Source organism: Dendrobates tinctorius, unplaced genomic scaffold, assembly GCF_039654945.1.
Source record: "Dendrobates tinctorius isolate UK_male_01 unplaced genomic scaffold, ASM3965494v1 ptg000177l, whole genome shotgun sequence".
Lineage (NCBI taxonomy): Eukaryota > Metazoa > Chordata > Amphibia > Anura > Dendrobatidae > Dendrobates > Dendrobates tinctorius.
Genome location: NW_027361844.1, coordinates 17,278,664 through 17,298,507, shown reverse-complemented (window position 1 = coordinate 17,298,507; position 19,844 = coordinate 17,278,664). Strand labels below are relative to the sequence as shown.

Genomic DNA, 19,844 nt, shown 5'->3' with positions numbered 1-19,844 from the left:
GAGCGTGCCCTACGCATGCTCCCAAGAGACCTGCATGCTGTGTGTAGGTCCTGAGAGGAGACCAACGCTGCTGGGTGCGGGCGAATAAATGAACAGGCTGGGAGGAGGAAGGGGACTCATGCAGGGGCGCTGTCATTTTTCTAACACGGGATCACACTGTGTTCAGCTGTCTTTCTTAGCTATGCAGAAATAAGCATTGTGGGATGAATCTTATGGCGTCTGTTTTCGTATGAGGTGGAGTGAGACTGTCTTATGAGGATTTGGATATGTATTCAGTAGTAATACTTTCACATACAGTGGAGTTTTGTGAAGTCGAGCATTAGTGGTTATAAAATAGAGCTTTTGTGTGGAGTAATCGTGACTATATAATCAATAAGTAGAACCAGACATATAAATCATCTTTACAAGCTTAAAAAGAAAATCAGCGAAAAAAGATCGTAAAGAAATTTTTTTTTAATGAATTCAACAGGCAAACAGTCACCCATTTATCTGTAGAAAACCAAAAATATATACAAAGACTCACTTCAGAAATGCATATAGTTTACTTACAAATATCTGCACGCTCAAAAATTTAACATAAATTTTAGGGGCACTTATTGTCCTGCACGTCTGTGCATGTATATATTTATATATATTTATATTTTTACACTTTTTTTTTAAATAACATTTTTACAAACTTAAAAGGTCTTTTTTTTTTTTAAAGCAAATTCTTTGCTCTGGTAAATTAAAGTGGGACAACAAAAATAATGAGAGGGTCCATGTTTCCTCAAGTTCTCAAGAAGTGTGCAAGTATATAAGAAAATGAAAGGGTTGAGGTATTTAGCCACGCCAAAAGGTTGCAGCAACAGCATTAAAAATCTGTAGCTCAGAAAATCCCAAAATGAGAAATAAAAAGAAATTAATACTAATAACCCACTCGGGGCAGGGTCGTTATATAGGAAGTAGTCAGTTCTGCTGAGGCAGCTTATATCCACTTTACATGCTCTATAGAGCAGTCCAAGGTGACTGTGTGCACTAAAGAGACAGACTAGTTGCTTGCTCATCCATAGGTGAAAATGTGAAAATGGAGGCGATGTAAGAAAAAAGTCAAACGGAGACGATTCTTGTCCAAGATCATGCAAAATATTGCTGTAGTGCCGTTTTTGCCCTAGGAGAAAGAAAAATTACAATTTATATATGAATTTCACATAAAACCACACAAAGCTTAGGAATACTAGGTATGCTGAAACACAAGCTCTAATGGAAAGATTGTTACCACCCATTGTAATCCTAATGGGTGATCGCTAAAGAAGAGCTGTCACTTGTTCAACTGAGATAGATAACTTGTAAAACTCCCGCCGAGTCTGACAATCTTTACTGCTTTGCGCTGCATCGCTCTGTTGCAGAGATATTCACATTTGTATCTTTTGGAGCACAGTATGTGAAATCTCTGCTGTGCAATTCAGCTGGGTGTTTCTTTTCTGGGGTGCATGCACTTTCACTTCTCCCTCCCACATGGTGACAATCACAGCTTAACAGCTTCCTAGACTGCTAGATCAGCTGCTGAACTGACTGACAACATCTAGGAGTGAAAGTGCATGCCCCCAGAGAAGAAACACCTAGCTGGACTACATAGGAGAGAATTCACATACTGTGCCCCAGAAGAAACAAATGTGAATATTTGTGCAATGTAGTGACGCATTGCAAAAAGGAAAAAAGAGAGAATCATAGGAGCTCAGAGGTTTTTAGAAGGTATTTGATTTGCTATTTTTGAGCAAATGACAGATCCTCAGTGAAATTTTGGTGTACCCTGCGGTCTACAAATCCTACATTTTAACACCTTGAGATACAATCATTTATAGTTTAATTTGCTTTCTCCTTTCCTTTCAAGAGCCATAGCTTTTTTATTTTTCCATGTATATAGCTGTTTGAGATTCTGTTTCGGCAAAAAATTCAAAGTGGGATGGAATTAAAAAAAAAAAAAAAAAAAAAGTTTTAACAATATCTTGAAAGATTTAGATTTTCTTATTCAGCATTCACCACATGAAATAAATATTCTATTTGTTTGGTCAATTACGCATGTAGCGATACAAAATATGTTACCTTTTAAACTTTTCAATTTACGTTTGGGGAAAAGGAGACTGATTTCTATTTGCTGAGTTTTAGGTTTTTTTTTTTTTGTTTTTTTAACTAAAACCTGCAATCGCTTGATTGCCTGTAGACTGTTATACTTTATATTGCAGGGTACTGTAAAATTGACAATCTCCTTCAAGGGTGCACTAACATAGAAGTCACAGTGGACTTCAGTAGACCATTAAGGATACATTGCAGGGGCTCACAGGTCCTGGCTGTCTGTATAACACAACTGGCACCCATGCACTAGGGAATGTGTGCAGCGCCAGAGCCTGCTCCATACATGAAGAGCACTTATTCGCCGTACCTACACGGTGGATGTTTTTAAAGGGATTTACAAAATCGTGCCACCAAGGCAGCAATCAGGATATGGTGTCACTTTCTGATATATTCCCTGCCCTACATCAAAAATGTAGAGGCCTCCAGATAGCGGTAAGCCAACGTGTCCATTATTTTACTGCATGTTTTCCACATTCATGGTAAAAAAATAAAAAACATAATTGGGATAGAAATTTTAATTACATGAAACAAGCTTCTTATAGAACAAATCTGTGTATAGAGATCCAATCATGATTTACAGCTATAAGAAAATGTATCTTTCTATATTGTGCATCTAGCATTAAATGGCCATCATTAAAGGGATTATTCCCCTGTAGTTAAATTTCTCCCTTGGTTGCAGTTTACTACTAAAAAAAAAACAAAGCAAAACAAAACTGTGCTGTACTTGCCTTCCCTGGGTCCATCGGTAAATCTCAGCCGGTGTTCCTGGTGTCTAGCACTGGCTGTGGTACTGACGTCACCATTGCGCATCAGCCAATTATTGAGCTCAACAGCTTAAGTGGAGTGTTCGCTTGGAGTCAGAACGCCCCATTCAGAGCTGCTGAGCTCACAGATCGACTGTCGCGTTGTCGATGCGATGTCAGAGCTGCAGCCAATGCCAAACACTGTGAACAGCGGCAGAGACTTGCCGGTGAAGGTTAGTAAAGCCCACTATTGTTTTTCAGCAAACTCAGGGATACAATTAATTGAAAGGAAACAACCTCTGTAAGATGAATGAGCATCTATTATAAGTACAGCTGGACTATGCCAGAGCTACTTACTTGTCACATAGGTTTGGATCTGTTGACTGACTCAACTTATGGAGGATTTCAACAATTCCGATTTCACGGAGCTTGTCTTGTCGTTCTTGTGAACCTTCCAGAGCAAGAAAACCAAAAACAGTTCTAATGAGATTAGCAGATGTTTTGCACACTTATGGGGTCCAGTGATCTACTCTGGGTATAATTAAAGAATAGCTATCACTTTAAGAAACGCCTGACATGTTCAAGGAACAGATGAAAAGTTTTTACGGTTGAGGGACTTGGTGGACTTTCAGCTGTCATTGGCATTTTCTCCTTGCAGAGCCATCAAGAGGTTTTTCAAAATTATTAGTAAATCTCTATATATTTCAGGTCTATAGACAAAAGATGGGATATTCCATGCGGTCTGCGTAGCTACAGTATTGTTTTATCAGCAGACAGTGGGGGAGATTGCTCAAGCCAGATGTGACAGAATTCTGGTATAATTTGCACCAAAAGTGAAAACTGTCTTTCAGGACTTGCACCACATTTCTGATGTGTTTATTTAGACACTTTTGGACCCATTCCGACATTGGTGCACAATCTTGAAGATGAGGGCTCATTCAGACATCCATGCAAATCAGTCCGAGATTGGCTGCAGTGCTCTCGAACAGAACAGCTTCATGTATTTCTATGGAGCGGACAAGCTCGGGTCGCTAGAGCCGTGGCCAGTCTATGCATTAGCAGTCTGGCCTCGGACTGTTTTGCACAGATGTTTGAATGAGCCATAAGGTAAAAAGTAATAATTTATACAAGACTGTAGCGTGACAAACCTCAGCATTAAACCAGACAGTGTCTATGGACTGACTGACCAAATGGTTTACAGAAAACGATGTGCTGTACGTTCTGCCTACCTGCAGCCAATATTTAAGGGAGTGCAGCAGCTTATTGCCTAGTGCAGCAGCTGATTGCCTAGTGCAGCAGCTGATTGCATACTGTTTTACATGAATCTGAATGATACCACAGTGTACAGAGACCTCCTATGCGCCTTCTGTAAGGCCCCATTCACACATCTGTATAAAACCTGTCCTGGAAAAAATAGTACCGGTGTCATCAGCATTTGGATCAGTGTGCCATCAGTATTTTTCCGGTATGGATAACGAAAGAAAGAAATTACAAAGCTTCTCCTAGACTTTGCAATGTTAAACCTTTACAGCACACGGATGGGACACTGATGCCATCCATGTGCTGTTCGTGTTTTTCACGGACCCATAGACCTGTATTGGCTTTATCATCTGTGCTGCCAGAAAAAAATGGACATGTCTGTGTGACTTACACGGACACGCGATCCATGTAAAAAATATGAACATGTGCAGCATAGGTTATAAAGAGAACATGTGGCATTCGTGAAAAAAAATGTATGCCATATGCACTGGAAACACGGACATGTGATGGGACCTAAAACAGTGAGAATGACTAAGGTGGTTTTCATTACCTTCGTCTTCATTCCATGTGAGGTTTGCTATGCAGAACATTGCAGCCAGCTGAAGCTTCAGGTTGGAATGACCCTGAGAAGAGGGAGCAGAATACCAGAACGTATGAGCAAGTGTTTCCAAATGCTTCACATTTTGCTTTTTATAAACTACTTAGGGGGAACCGATAATTGCACAGAAAGGTTATATTTAAATCAAAACACAAATCATATACAGTGCTGGCGTCTAACAAAAACTGAGAAAAATCACAATACTTAAAGGGAACCTGTCATCTGATTCATGCTGCCCAAACTGCGAAAAGCATTAATCAGACACGCTGCACGACTGCAGCCAGGTATACTTTTCTCTGAAATGTTCCGGCGTTTCAGAGAAAATACACACTTTCAAGATCTGGCCAGGGACTATAGCTAGAGAACAGATTAGTCTGGCTCTGGTCTAAGTGATTGACAGGTCTTGACTTCATGCGTCCAAAGGGAGAGACCTGGCAATCACCTGCACCTGTGCTGGGAAAAGCCGAACTAGTTTGGTCTCCGGCAATAGTCCCCAGCCAGATCTTTAAAATATACTTTTTTGGAAAAGCAGGAGTGTTTCAGATTACCAGTTCTCTTTCAGGAAAACTCCGATACTCCCTTGTTAAAGGTTCATTACTCTCAGTATTTATGGCAGTTGCCTAAATAATCATCTTCTCACGACTGACTTACTAATATCAACCTGTCCTAACGGTAAGAGGCACCTATTAACCTATGTAGACAGGCAGACTTCACTTCCATGTACAGAACGAGTATCAGTGTAATTGTTCTGTGGGCATAAAACACCAAGGTTACTTACCAGTAGCCTTTCTTTCCAGAACCCATGACAGCACACCAGAGAGGCATCCACCCACCAATGACAAGAAACCTATGGAAATAAAAGGGTCGCACCAGTAGCCTAGCTACCAGGGGGGGGAGGGGGTCAGAGGGGGCGGTGGCCCTGGGCCCCGCACTCTGGGGCCCACCCGGAGCTACGCTATGCAACTGTATCGCGTCAATACAGTTACACTCTGCGGCAGAGCAGGGAGAATCGATCTCCCTGTTCTGCCTCCCGGCCGCTATGGAACCCCTGAGGAGGCGGTGGGAGGCCCGGTGCCAGCAGTAGGCCCCCCGCTCGTCATCGCAGGGTCAGCTGTATCAGCTGGATGCCGATACAGTTGACCGCATTGATGAGAAGGAGCGTTACGCTCCCTCTCCCATGATCCCCTCTCAGCGTCTGACATCACCGACGCTGACACTGACAGAGGGTCGCAATGGCTTCAGTACTCAGCGCCCACTGTCAGGAGATGAGCGGGCACTCAGAGCACCGCGGGAACAAAGAGGAAGAGAGGGGAGTATTGGATTTATTTTTTTTCCATCGGGGTGCATTATACTGTACTGGCATCCTATGGGGGTGCATTATACTGAAATGGCAGCCTATGGGGGTGCATTATACTGTACTGGCAGCCTATGGGGGTGGATTAAACTGTACTGGCAGCCTATGGGAGTGCATTATACTGTAATGGCAGCCTATGGGGGTGCATTATACTGTACTGGCAGCATATGGGGGTGCACTATACTGTACTGGCACCCTATGGGGGTGCACTATACTGTACTGGCACCCTATGGGGGTGAATTATACTGTACTGGCACCCTATGGGGGTGCATTATACTGAACTGGCAGCCTATGGGGTTGCATTATACTGTACAGGCAGCCTATGAGGGTGCATTATACTATACTGGCTGCCTATGGGGGTGCAACATACTGTTCTGGCTGCCTATGGGGGTGCATTATAGTGTTCTGGTTGCCTATGGGGGTGCATTATAGAGTTCTGGCTGCCTATGGGGGTGCATTATACTGTACAGGCCTATGTGGAAGCGCATTATACTGTACAGGCCTATGGGGAGCACATTATACTATACTGAGGACTAGCTGGTACATTATACTATACGGAGGCCATCTAGGGGCCATCATACAGTGCGGGGATTACAGTGAAGGGGCCATCACACAGGGGCTACTAAAGGGTCAGTATACTGTGTGGGGGTACATTACAGTGAGGAGGCATCATATATGTATAAGAAAGCATCATACTGTGTATAGGGGAGCTGTCCAGGGGGGAGACTCGGGACATTATTTAATGTTAAGTGGGCACGCATTGTTATAGGGGAACGCAGGTACTGTGCCTATCAAAGGGGCACACAGAGCACTATTACTTTCTAGGGGGCAAATTGTAGGCACTGTTTTCTAGGGCACTTGCACCTGTCATTACTATATTCTAGTGAGTTGCTTTAGAATTTAGAGGGCACAAAGAACCACACAATAGGTGCAGTAATAGGGACATATACGGCAGCAGCATTGGGGTACCAGTAGGATGAGAAGTTTGTGCAGGTTGGGAATAGATTGTGACATGCTGAAAATATGAGAAGTGATGTGTCTTTGTTGTAATCTCTGCAGACGAGTTCTGGGTGGAAGAAGTTGTGTCGGTCTGGGACAGATGGAAAAGAATGGAAAAGTGAACAACTCCATCAGAAAGAACGTCAGCTGTAAAACCCTATCTGTAACTCTGCTGTAATCACTTATATGTTCTGCAAGACTGGTATCTACCACTGACCATATGGCGGTAATATCAATGTTGGTCTTTGTATAGAGATTATTTATCAGCAACAATGCAGTCATTTGCTGAGGTTCTCCTCCACTATTGTGTCACCCAGTTGTAATCAAGGTTACCTTTTTAAGGCCCACTCAGAAGCTTCACCCCCCCCCGACGAATCAAAACCCTAGCTACGCCTCTGGGTGGCACCTCTCCCACACATCAGTTGGGTTACAGATCATGAGAAGACCTCCTACAACATTATATACATAACCGACACCACATCCAATCTATAGTGCACACCCATATATGGTGAGAAAAGGGGGGGGGGGGATATGGGTGCGGTCATGGGTTCTGGAAAACTGGCCACATGTAAGTAACCTTGGTGTTTTCCCTTCACCCGTGACAACACACCTGAGAAATTTATGGAGAAATGAAACACTTTAGGGAGGTTCCTAAAGAAAGTAGAGGGTGAAGACCAGGAAGTAGCCTTACAAATCTGACAATGGATACCTCAGTTTTCTCTGTCCAAAAGGTCGCCACAGTTCTGGTGGAGTGAGTCTTGATGCCATCAGGAACCAGAGCACCGCTAGCAGAATAGGATAAATGAATGGCGTCCCTGATCCATCTTGCAATGGTACATTTGGATACACCGTACCACTTTCTGCTACCCTGAAAGGCTACAAACAACTAACAAGGACTGGGCTTTCCTCCACTTACTAGTTAAAGATATGTACTCTAACATATCAACTGTGAAATATTTCCTTCCTTTCCTTCCTTGTTCCTCCCTAGTGGTCTGACATGACACGGACGTGGGGACCAAGGAGGGAAGGAAGATAGCCCGTTAGCTCTCTTTCTACAGCCCACAGTTCTTTCAGGTTTGACGATTGATCCCTCTTGAAGAGTGACCAAGAATCCTGAATTGTACAATCCCTGAGGAGTGCCCTCCCCCCCCAACCAAAATTGCTTGAATCTGTTGTGACCATATTGCTTACCGATTTTAAGCATTGGACCCCTGATCCTAGGTTTGCCCTATTTGCTCACCATGTCCTTTTAGCAACCACTGTGCAGACAGAATTTCCCATAGAAGCTGCCTCGTGTGGAGCTGGGCCCATGTCACTGCTGGGATGCAGAATGTTAGGGTTCCTAACCGGGACACTGCCTTCCTAAGGCTAGTTTCACACTTGCTTTTTTTTGCAGCGCGTTTTTCCCGCAAAAAAACGCATTGAAAAAACGCATACAAAAGCATACAACTGCTGCGTTTTTTTCAAGCATTTTTATGAGCATGCATGAAAAAAACGCAGCGTTTTTATGCGTTTGTATGCGTTTTTAGTGCGTTTTTACCGCGTTTGCGTTTTTTCCAACATTAGGTGGCCCCTCACACTAACCCAAACCATGACTTTACTAACCCTAACCCTAACCCTGACCCTGACCCTAACCCTTAACCAAATCATACTTAACCCTAACCCAAACCCTAAACCCTAACTAACCCTAACCCTAACCCTGACCCTAACCCTGACCCTAACCCTGACCCTAACCCTGACCCTAACCCTAACCCTGACCCTAACCCTTAACAAAACCATACTTAACCCTAACCCTGACCCTGACCCTGACCCTAACCCTTAACCAAACCATACTTAACCCTAATCCTGACCCTAACCCTGACCCTAACCCTTAACAAAACCATACTTAACCCTAACCCTGACCCTAACCCTAACCCTGACCCTAACCCTTAACCAAACCATACTTAACCCTAATCCTGACCCTAACCCTGACCCTAACCCTTAACAAAACCATACTTAACCCTAACCCTGACCCTAACCCTAACCCTGACCCTAACCCTTAACCCTAAGCCTGACCCTAACCCTGACCCTAACCCTTAACAAAACCATACTTAACCCTAACCCTGACCCTAACCCTAACCCTGACCCTAACCCTAACCCTGGCCCTAACCCTTAACCAAACCATACTTAACCCTAATCCTGACCCTAACCCTGACCCTAACCCTTAACCAAACCATACTTAACCCTAACCCTGACCCAAACCCCAACCCTAACCCTGACCCTGACCCTAACCCTAAACCCCCTTAACTAACCCTAACTCTAACCCAAACCCCTAAATTCCATGGTTAAAAAAAAAAAACGCATATGCAAAAAAACGCATACATGAGCATGCCAGTGCGCACATATGCGCATCCATAGGCTATAATGGCCATTTTTAGCGCAAAACGTGCGCATGCGCTTTTTTGCAGGGCCAAAAAATGCAACATGCTGCGTCTGGAAAATAGACGCACACCCCAAAAAACGCAGCACATGAAAATCGCATACATGCGCTTACAAGCGCGCAGGTATGCGCACCCATGTTAAATATAGGGGAAAAAACGCATGCGCACATATGCGTTTTTTTCCAGCGCTAAAAAACGCAAATGTGAAACCAGCCTTAGGGTCATTTTTGGAGGTTCTATCACTGCCGAGGCAAGGTTTACTACTTTGTCTATTTTCTCTTCGGGTAAGAGACAAGCCTTAAATTCAGAATTTAGAATGAGGCACAGGAATTACTGTACTCTTACAGGTTTTTGCCTCGACTTATGAGTGTTCACCATCCAGCTAAGATCTTCTAGTATAACTCTTACATTTCTCAGTTGTGTTGCACAGTGATTCTCAGATTTCCCCACTATAAGGAAGTCATCCAGGTAAGGAACGATAATGGTGTTCCGGATGTAAAGGTAGGTAGTCATTTCAGCCATTATCTTGGTGAAGATCCTTGGAGCCACTGAAACTAAACTGAATTGGTAATGCTTGATTTCCCCCTGTACGTACAAGGACCAATTTCAGGTACCTCTGATGGCCAGGATGAATCGGGATGTGATAAGTATCATTTAAGTCGACGACCACCATGAAACAATTGTGAAACAGCAGTTTTATGGCTGTGCTCACCGATCCGATCTTGAAGGTCTGATCTTTTTTATCCATCAGTTGAGGTTCTTCATATTGATGATGGTTCTGAATGAAGTTTTTTTTTTGGTTTTTTTTTTAACAAAAAGAGGGGGGATTGAAATCCCCTTCCCTTTTCTTCCTCTGGAACCTCGCACAGAACCTGTTTCCCCACCAAGTCCGAGATCTCAGTCTGTAGGGATAGCTGTTCTTCTGATTACTTCCTGGGGTGTGTCACTACAAAGGTCTGACACAGAAGATGATAAAACTATTTTTAGACCTTTCCTGATTAGGTCCAGAATACAGCAGCTGAAAGATGTTCTCCCATGTCTGGATGAAGATGGAAAGCCTTCCCTCTATTCAGAGTCTGGTGTCATTGAACAGGACTTTTTGGATGCTGAAGAGGGAACGCCTAACATAAATCCGGGCTCTTTCCTACTTTTGAACTCCCACTTTCTTCTCTCCCCCAGAGGACGTCCCCTGTTACACGATTTCCTCTGAAAGGAAGTCTTCCTTGTGTAACCTGTGAACTCAGGAAAGCCCCTAATAATAATAATAATAATCTTTATTTTTATATAGCGCTAACATATTCCGCAGCGCTTTACAATTTGCACATATTATCATCACTGTCCCCGATGGGGCTCACAATCTAAATTCCCTATCAGTATGTCTTTAGAATGTGGGAGGAAACCGGAGTACCCGGAGGAAACCCACGCAAACACGGGGAGAACATACAAACTCCTTGCAGATGTTGTCCTTGGTGGGATTCGAACCCAGGACAACACTGGACACCACTGAGCCACCGTGCCGCCCTAAAGATATCGTCCAATTTCTTCCCGAACAAAAATTGGCCATCACACAGGATAGAGCATTGTTTGTTTTTAGACTGACGGTCTCATGGACAGAGCCACAAAGCCCATCTTGCCGCATTTGACAAACCAGCAAACCTAGTTACTAGCCGCACAGAGTGTGCAGAAGTGTGTGCCAGAAATGCTGTGGCTCCTAAGGCTGGGGTCACACTGCGTTATGGCAGTCCGTTAACGCTGCCATAGACCCCCATCATGTGGCGCATCGCGACACATGCCGTAAAGCGGCACGCGTTCGCGACGTGCCGTCATTCACTGACGGAGCCTCGGATGTGGGCTGCAGCGTCCGAGACTCCGTCACCGCATATCGCTTTATGCTATAGCGTTAACGCAGCCCGTCAACGCTATGCGTTGAATGGGCTGTGTTAACGCTATGTGAACCTGGCCTTATAATAAAGTCAGGTTGGCCAAAATCTTATCCGTGGAGTTTTATTTCTGAGCTGTTCCTTCACGTGTTACATCCAGATCATAAGGGAAAGGGCGGTGCAGGTTCCAGCAATCACTGGCTTCAGACCCCGTGTTGCTGCTTCCCACGTATGTTTCAGATATCCATCCGCTTTTTTTTTTTTTCAAAGGGATCTCTAAAGGTACTGTCACACTAAGCGATATCGCTAGCAATATCGCTATAACTTGTGACGTTATAGCGATATTGCTAGCGATATCGCTGTGTGTGATACTTACCTACGATCCGCTCCCCCGCTGGTTATCGCTGATCGCGCGAGAACGTTCAGGACTGCTTCTCGTCATCAGCTTCCTGCGGCGCTTCCTGTGGATAGACGAGCGACGAGCGTGGAGCCGGGCGGGAGGACGCAGGATCGCCTAGTGTGACAGGTAAGTAGCGACCCCCGGCCCCAGCGATGTCGCTGGTGAGATCTGCCTGTGTGGCAGCTCACTAGCGACCATTTAGCGATGTACCAGCGATCCTGACTGCGTCATATCGCTGGTCGGGATCGCTGGTACATCGCTAAGGTGTTATTTAATTTGTGCACCTGTGTTAAGCCTGCATCGCCCTTCATCTGTGTTTGCTGGTCGGGCAGTGTGTGGAGGTTTAACCTGAGATGTTCAGACCTGGTTGGCCTTTATCTGCACTTGTTTCATCTGGCTGCATGGGAGCGATTCAGACATGTTTCAGGTACATTTGCAATAGATATGGTCTTGTTTTTAAAATATTCAGGAGGCCGTAATGGCACAGTGAATAATAAAAATGTAGAGTAGGACCCCCCACATGAGATTGCCTTGGTGCGGCGGCTCAATTTATTGATCAATATTTTGCCAAATGTCTCATATTGAATACAGTTAGATGTTAATATGTGCATTGCACTTCATGTTATGCGTTCTGACCACCGGCAGCGCTGGCTTCTCTCTTTTTATATTTGCATATTGCGTCGTGGCTGACCACCACTGTTGCCGTGCGCGCTGGGTTATGTTCGCCATTTTTGCTGTGTTCGCTATATTTGCTGTGTTCATTGTGATGGATCTAGGCTGCTGTGCACACACACAGCAGCCCCGCCCTGCCCCCGGCTTTATTTAATTTGTGCACCTGTGTCTGAGCCTGCATCGCCCTTCATCTGTGTTTGCTGGTCGGGCAGTGTGTGGAGGTTTAACCTGAGATGTCTGTGTTCAGACCTGGTTGGCCTTTATCTGCACTTGTTTCATCTGGCTGCACGGGAGCGATTCAGACATGTTTCAGGTACATTTGCAATAGATATGGTCTTGCTTTTAAAATATTCAGGAGGCCGTAATGGCACAGTGAATAATAAAAATGTAGAGTAGGACCCCCCACATGAGATTGCCTTGGCGTGGTGGGGTGGCTCAATTTATTGATCAATATTTTGCCAAATGTCTCATATTGAATACAGTTAGATGTTAATATGTGCATTGCACTTCATGTTATGCGTTCTGACCACCGGCAGCGCTGGCTTCTCTCTTTTTATATTTGCACATCGCTAAGTGTGACAGTACCTTTAGTATCCCAGAATGTTCAACAGGTAAGGTCAACCTTTGAGGATTTTGATACAGCCCCATCAATCCTAGGGAACTTATCACATAGCTTTGAGTCCTTCTCCTCGTACAAAGGATATCTCCTTTTTGAAAATGAGGGCAAGGCATCGGTTTTCTCAGGTTTTTTTTTCACTCTTTGTTAATGAGTGCCTGGATCTTACTATTAACAGGAAAGGTAAGTTTCATTCTCTGCTCTAAAGGTACTGTCACACTTAGCGATGTACCAGCGATCCCGACCAGCGATATGACGTGGTCAGGATCGCTGGTACATCGCTAAGTGGTCGCTAGTGAGCTGCCACACAGGCAGATCTCACCAGCGACATCGCTGGGGACGGGGATCGCTACTTACCTGTCAGACGCGGCGATCCTGCGTCTTCCCGCCCGGCTCCACGCGTCGCTCGTCCTCACAGCAGGAAGCGCCGCAGGAAGCTGACGACGAGAAACAGTCCAGGACGTTCTCGCGCGATCAGCGATAACCAGCGGGGGAGCCGGTCGTAGGTAAGTATCACACATAGCGATATCGCTAGCAATATCGCTATAACGTCACTAGTTATAGCGATATTGCTAGCGATATCTCTTAGTGTGACATGCCCTTAACCCTCCAAATATCACATCTTCTAGGGATTTAGCCATATTCTCCTCTTAAGCCCATTGTTGACCTAACAACATTAACTAGTCTATCTGTATCTTCCACTGGAAAAAAACATGGTCTGCCCCCCATGTCCCTGCCCGAGGTGGATAAGGATGAAGACTCACTGAGATATTCCCCTTCTGATAAGAGAAATGTCAGATTCAGAAGAGAATGCTCTAGATTTTTTCTTCTCTTTTTTAAATAGGGAATTTAGAAAGCCTTACACCTGAGCCCTGATGACAGATCTGAGGCTTATGGCAAAGTCCAGAGTCTGCTCACTAATTGTGTTGTGAATGCAATCCTCCCAGCGTATTGAGCCCATAACGTTAGCGAAGGGCGCCGTCATTACCTGTGAGTTCTGGCAGCCTTCAGCATGCCACACAGAGCGGGGGGTGGTGGTGAGGGTGACGCATGCCGGCATTACTTTGTGGCTTGTGCTATAATTGGAAGCCACACTGTAAAAGTGAACAGAGCATTCCTGGTATAATAATGAAGCGCTTTGAGGGAAGATTACCCAAGTATGTTACTTACCACGTAATACTTGATTTTCTGTAGGATATCATCATTTGTCATGATGAGGTCCTTAGCCGTTGTTCCATCAGCAATGTTTGCAAGGATGCATAATGTCTGAAATACAAACAATGTAGGTAAAGGTAAAGCTTTTTCCAGTTTTGTTCCTGTGATATCTTCTTCAGGAGTGTACTGATCCCCTGCCTTACTGCTTCCCAGGGGCAATGTGCTCCATAATGATCGATTGCTTTGACCAACAGCATTATTGTACTGTCCTAAACTTTGCACTCTACCAATGCTGCTAGCAGAGGCAACTTTACCTCTGCAGCACCAGGGGAGCACATGAATATTTGTTGGCCAGGTCCAAGAATCTGGACAGCTTCAGAGCAGCGCTACAAGCTCTGTAGCAAAGAGCTTGCAAAGGCGCTCCTTGCCTAGGATATCGGCCACCTTTGACAGATTGCAAATTGGCTGGTAACTAACAAGCTGAAGCTAAAACAGAATAATTTTTAATAAGCAGTAAATGGCAAAGTTTTTTTTTTTTTACAAGCACTTTACAATGTAACCATTTACGATAATAAGTAAACCTCTTTACTGTCAATAGGACTGAACTGCAAAATCCTAGCCAGTAGTCAAGAGCCATTACTACGGTCTCACAATGTTATTAACCCTATCCAGTAAAATGAATGCACTCACTTGAATTATTACTTTAGATTACATTTCTTAAAAGGTCTTCATAGTCTGGCATGGGCTCTGTTGGCAGGAAACTGATGACATACCTGTTCCTTGACCTCTATATTATGCTCCCCTTCTAGAATGAAGGTCACTGCTTGCATTATCTGCTTTCCATGCGTGCTCATTATCTGGTCTATATGCTTAAAGTTCACAAAAAAGAAAAAGATGAAAAAAAAAATTAGAAAGAAAAAGCCTGCAGGTGCTAGAGTTACATTGTATACATAGCCTAGCAGAAATAACCATAATGACTGAAATAATTAAAAAAGACACCACATGCATGAAAACACATGGATATCCTCAGGTAATGAGATTACATCCACTGAAATGAATCCATTGCTAATATACATATAGTGTTAATTGTAGGACAGATGTAATTGCTTAGAAATCGTTCTTCATTCACCCATGACAGCACCACCTGAGAGAGGGGATCCGCCCTTCATGGACAGGAAACCTACAGAATAAAAGGGAGGAACCCCCCGTTTCCTGTCCTTGATGGTGAGCCCACACACAGTGTCCATTGCAGAATAAACAAAATAAATCTCCAGGTTGGATCAGAGAGGCCATTAATTTATCCTATTCTTCAGGTGATAGGGTAGTGCCAGGGGACCTGAAGGCTCACTCCACTTGGGCCACTGCAGCTTCCTGCATGAAGAAAGCATATGTTTCTATTGATCATATATGTAAGGCTGCAACATGGCCCTCTCCTTCTACATCCTATAAGCACTATTGGCTTGATTTATCCTGCACCACAGATTTATCCTCTGGGAGCAAGGTACTACAGGTGCTGGTCTCTCCCTAAGGGGATTCAATTCTCAATGAATCTCTTAGGTGGTGCTGTCATGGGGGAAAGAAAACGACAAATTCACTTGCTGGTAATAGGATTTTGTAGAACCCATGACAGCACCCTAGTACACCTCCCCCCATCACAGATAATGGGTGTACACCAACTGAAGTGTAGGTGTAGTTCAAAGTATAAGAAAAAAAAAGTTGTTGGTAATGGTATTTATGTTGATGTTTAACTGTTGATGGAGGTTCTCTCATGCTCTGTAACCCAGCTGATTCAGGGGGAGAGGTTTTGCCCTTTTATTCTGTAGGCTTCCTCTCCTTGAGTGGATCCCCTCTCTCAGGTGGTGCCGTCATGAGTTCTGGAAAATCATATTACCGGTACGTAATTTAGTCTTTTCCATGTTTTAATATTTATAAGACATTTAATTATCATGTCTTATCAGAAAGGAGGATCCATACTGGAATAAAAAAATGGCAAAAATTAATAAGTAATTAACCCATTAGCTTCGGGGCCATTTTTTTTTTTTTTTTAAGGCATCCAATGTGCGGTAAAAGTTAGCTAGTAACTTGAGTCTTCAGGTCTGTACGATTACAGCAATACTAAATCTGTATAGTCTTTAAATATTTACATATAAACTGTTTTTCCCCAAAAATAAGACCGGGTATTATATTATTCTTTGCTCTGAAAGACGGGAGGCCTATTTTTGGGGATGTCTTTTTTTCTCCATGAACAACAATCCACATTTATCATAAAAAAAATAAAATTATGTCATCAGACATGCACACAGACTGCACGCGCACACAAGTGTATATATACACACACTACGCATCCACATGTATACACACAATCTGCACATACCAGCCTGCCTCTTCAGTTCCTCTAGACTCCCGCAGTTAAAGTATCTTTAGTGGCGCCCCCAACGCCGGCCCTGACTGTTACTAGAGCTTGTATTTCAAGCGTACTCCAAAAATCCTGCAAAATTATGCTAGGGTTTATTTTCGGGGTAGGTCTTATCTTCAGGGAAAAACGACACACACGTAACCATTTTCACACATATACTGTACATAAACACACACACATTTATTTTCAGAGTTGTTTTTTTAATACACATTTGTTAAAAAATAAAAAATGGAGTCCTGTAGCTATTTTCTGAGATCCATAACTGTTTTTTATATATATTTCTGTCTGTGGAGGTATGATTTGTGCTACTTTTTGCATTTATTTTTGTTGGGGGGGGTGGGGTGCAAGTGGGGACATACACATCAGCACCCCAACCAGTTAAAGTCATGTAGAACTTACTGGCAGACTTTGCTCAGGATCTAACCCCTTAGGTGCGACTGTGATTCTGAGCGGCATTTAAGTGGTTAAACAAAAGAAAGCTAGTTGGCGGCGTATTACACAGATTTTGGTGGTACACTTACAGGACGTGTAGATAACAAGTTTCTGAGAAGTCCTAATGTTTTCATCAACACATTAACATCCGAGTCAGAGAGTAGTCGAAACAATTGTTCTGTGCTCAAACCTCTTAAAATGTCTGATTTAATCTTCTGGTCGGCTTGAAACGCCATGTTCTAGAAAACACAACATATTGTTGGTAAAATGCAATAATTCGTCACTCGCTTGTGATGAGAAACACTTACCATTAAAGCCCAGATCCCATTGACTCGCAGAGCTGGATTCTCACTAAGCGTCAGACTACACAGCAGGTCTATAGCTCCGGACTCCAGAATCGGCTGCAGGCAGAAAAATACGACATTGGACATAGCTATATTACGTGTGTAATTTTTTTGGGATTTCTTTTATCTTCAAACAGGAGAAAAAAAAAAGTGATTTGAATTTATTTTTTAAAAACATGCATAAAGTGAGTGTTTCAATGCAATCCTATGGCGGCGGAATCGCCGCAATTCCGCAAAACTAATGGACATGCTGCGGATTTTTCTGCAATGCAATTCCGCAGCGGAAAAATCCACAGCATTGGCATAGCAAATGTGGAATCCCATAGGATTGCATGGGATGCGTTTTAACTAGCGTTTAAGCGTTTCCGCAGTGGCAAAAACGCAGCGGAAATGCTTAAAAAACGCAATGTGGGCACACAGCCTTAAAGTCTTCTTTACTCTAAAAGCAAACAATGTAAATAACACAAAAAGCAACGCACAACTGGCCAGTGCCATGTGGGGCTACAGGCCAAGCTGAAAGGTCGCTACTGATGGATCGCCAGCAGTAACGGAATACCGCTTTGGATTAGCATTTTTTTGAAGTAACAAAAAAGGAAAAGTTTTTGCAAATTTACTTCTTAATAAAAAGTCACCATGTTTAAAGTAGATCTCTATGGATATCCAGAGGTAACCTGCAAAATGATGTTCAAAATGAAGCTACACTTTCATACCATAGGTAATGGGATAAAAGTAATAGAAATTGTGCAGGAATGAACCATGGGCATTATCCAGTGTGTGAGAACGCTGAACTATCGGTCTTCAAATCTGTGTCTACGTTCGATGTAACCTGGTTACCATCCAACTAATGCTCAATGTGGATTGGTCAGCAATGATGTAAGGAAACAGGAGTTTATTGTAAAGCGACGCTAATACATGATGCACACTGTCCCGCTTTGTATGCAGCATACATTCATAAGAGCAGCAGCATGGACTGGTCCATATACTCATCGAGACTGTAGTAAATGAACCCACACTAACGAAAGGGTTAAATGGGAAACGGCTGACTCACGCAGATGGCTTCCATTAATTTTCCCTACCCAATTCACTAATTTAATTTATCATAAAAACAAAAGTACAGGATGTCTCATGATGAATGTTACTCGTAATAATGGAAAACAAGATGGTGATGTAGTCATAGTGCTCACTGGGGAGTCATTAGAGGTCTCTACACGCGTCATTCCTGCAGCTCCTTCCCAAAAAGCACAGGGATGTGTGGTTCACCTGGGTCGTGAATTTTTCATACTGTCAAACCCATTTTCTTCCAGATGCTTTTGTAATATTCAGAAATTAAGCTCTGGATTTCATGGGAGTTTCATAAAACAAAATCACTTTTTGCTTTGTACAGTGATTTATAAAAAACAAAAAGAAAAAAAAAAAAAAAAGGTTGGGTCAGAAAACTCACATCCCCACGGCGCTCACACTCTCAGGAATGTACAACTCAAACCCAAGCACAATATATATACACTGTACACTCACTGGCCACTTTATTAGGTACACCTGTCCAACTGTGTGTTAAGACTTAATTTCTAATCAGCCAATCACATGGCGGCAACTCAGTGCATTTAGGCATGTAGACATGGTCAAGACAATCTCCTGCAGTTCAAACCGAGCATCAGTATGGGGAAGAAAGGTGATTTGAGTGCCTTTGAACGTGGCATGATTGTTGGTGCCAGAAGGGCTGGTCTGAGTATTTCAGAAACTGCTGATCTACTGGGATTTTCACGCACAACCATCTCTAGGGTTTACAGAGAATGGTCCGAAAAAGAAAAAAAATCCAGTGAGCGGCAGTTCTGTGGCCGGAAATGCCTTGTTGATGCCAGAGGTCAGAGGAGAATGGGCAGACTGGTTCGAGCTGATAGAAAGGCAACAGTGACTCAAATTGCCACCCGTTACAACCAAGGTAGGCAGAAGAGCATCTCTGAACGCACAGTGCGTCGAACTTTGAGGCAGATGGGCTACAGCAGCAGAAGACCACACTGGGTACCACTCCTCTCAGCTAAGAACAGGAAACTGAGGCTACAATTTGCACAAGCTCATCGAAATTGGACAGTAGAAGATTGGAAAAACGTTGCCTGGTCTGATGAGTCTCGATTTCTGCTGCGACATTCGGATGGTAGGGTCAGAATTTGGCGTAAACAACATGAAAGCATGGATCCATCCTGCCTTGTATCAACGGTTCAGGCTGGTGGTGGTGGTGTCATGGTGTGGGGAATTTGTTCTTGGCACTCTTTGGGCCCCTTGGTACCAATTGAGCATCGTTGCAACGCCACAGCCTACCTGAGTATTGATGCTGACCATGTCCATCCCTTTATGACCACAATGTACCCAACATCTGATGGCTACTTTCAGCAGGATAATGCGCCATGTCATAAAGCGCGAATCATCTCAGATTGGTTTCTTGAAC

General features: G+C 43.6%; 1 protein-coding gene across 3 annotated transcripts in view; it reads right to left on the bottom strand.

Moving 5' to 3' along the window:
- Nucleotides 1-438: 438 nt before the first annotated feature.
- Nucleotides 439-19,844, bottom strand: part of ARMC8 (armadillo repeat containing 8) — a 129,200-nt gene continuing 109,794 nt past the window's right edge. For all 3 annotated transcript variants that reach the window (XM_073551558.1, XM_073551559.1, XM_073551560.1), the window contains 7 exons: nucleotides 17,366-17,458; nucleotides 17,147-17,296; nucleotides 14,983-15,078; nucleotides 14,225-14,320; nucleotides 4,666-4,738; nucleotides 3,213-3,306; nucleotides 439-1,147 (listed from right to left, as the gene is read on the bottom strand). In XM_073551558.1, the coding sequence (XP_073407659.1) occupies nucleotides 1,114-1,147; nucleotides 3,213-3,306; nucleotides 4,666-4,738; nucleotides 14,225-14,320; nucleotides 14,983-15,078; nucleotides 17,147-17,296; nucleotides 17,366-17,458 (636 nt within the window). In that variant the 3' untranslated portion in view covers nucleotides 439-1,113. The remainder of the gene's footprint in view (nucleotides 1,148-3,212; nucleotides 3,307-4,665; nucleotides 4,739-14,224; nucleotides 14,321-14,982; nucleotides 15,079-17,146; nucleotides 17,297-17,365; nucleotides 17,459-19,844) is intronic.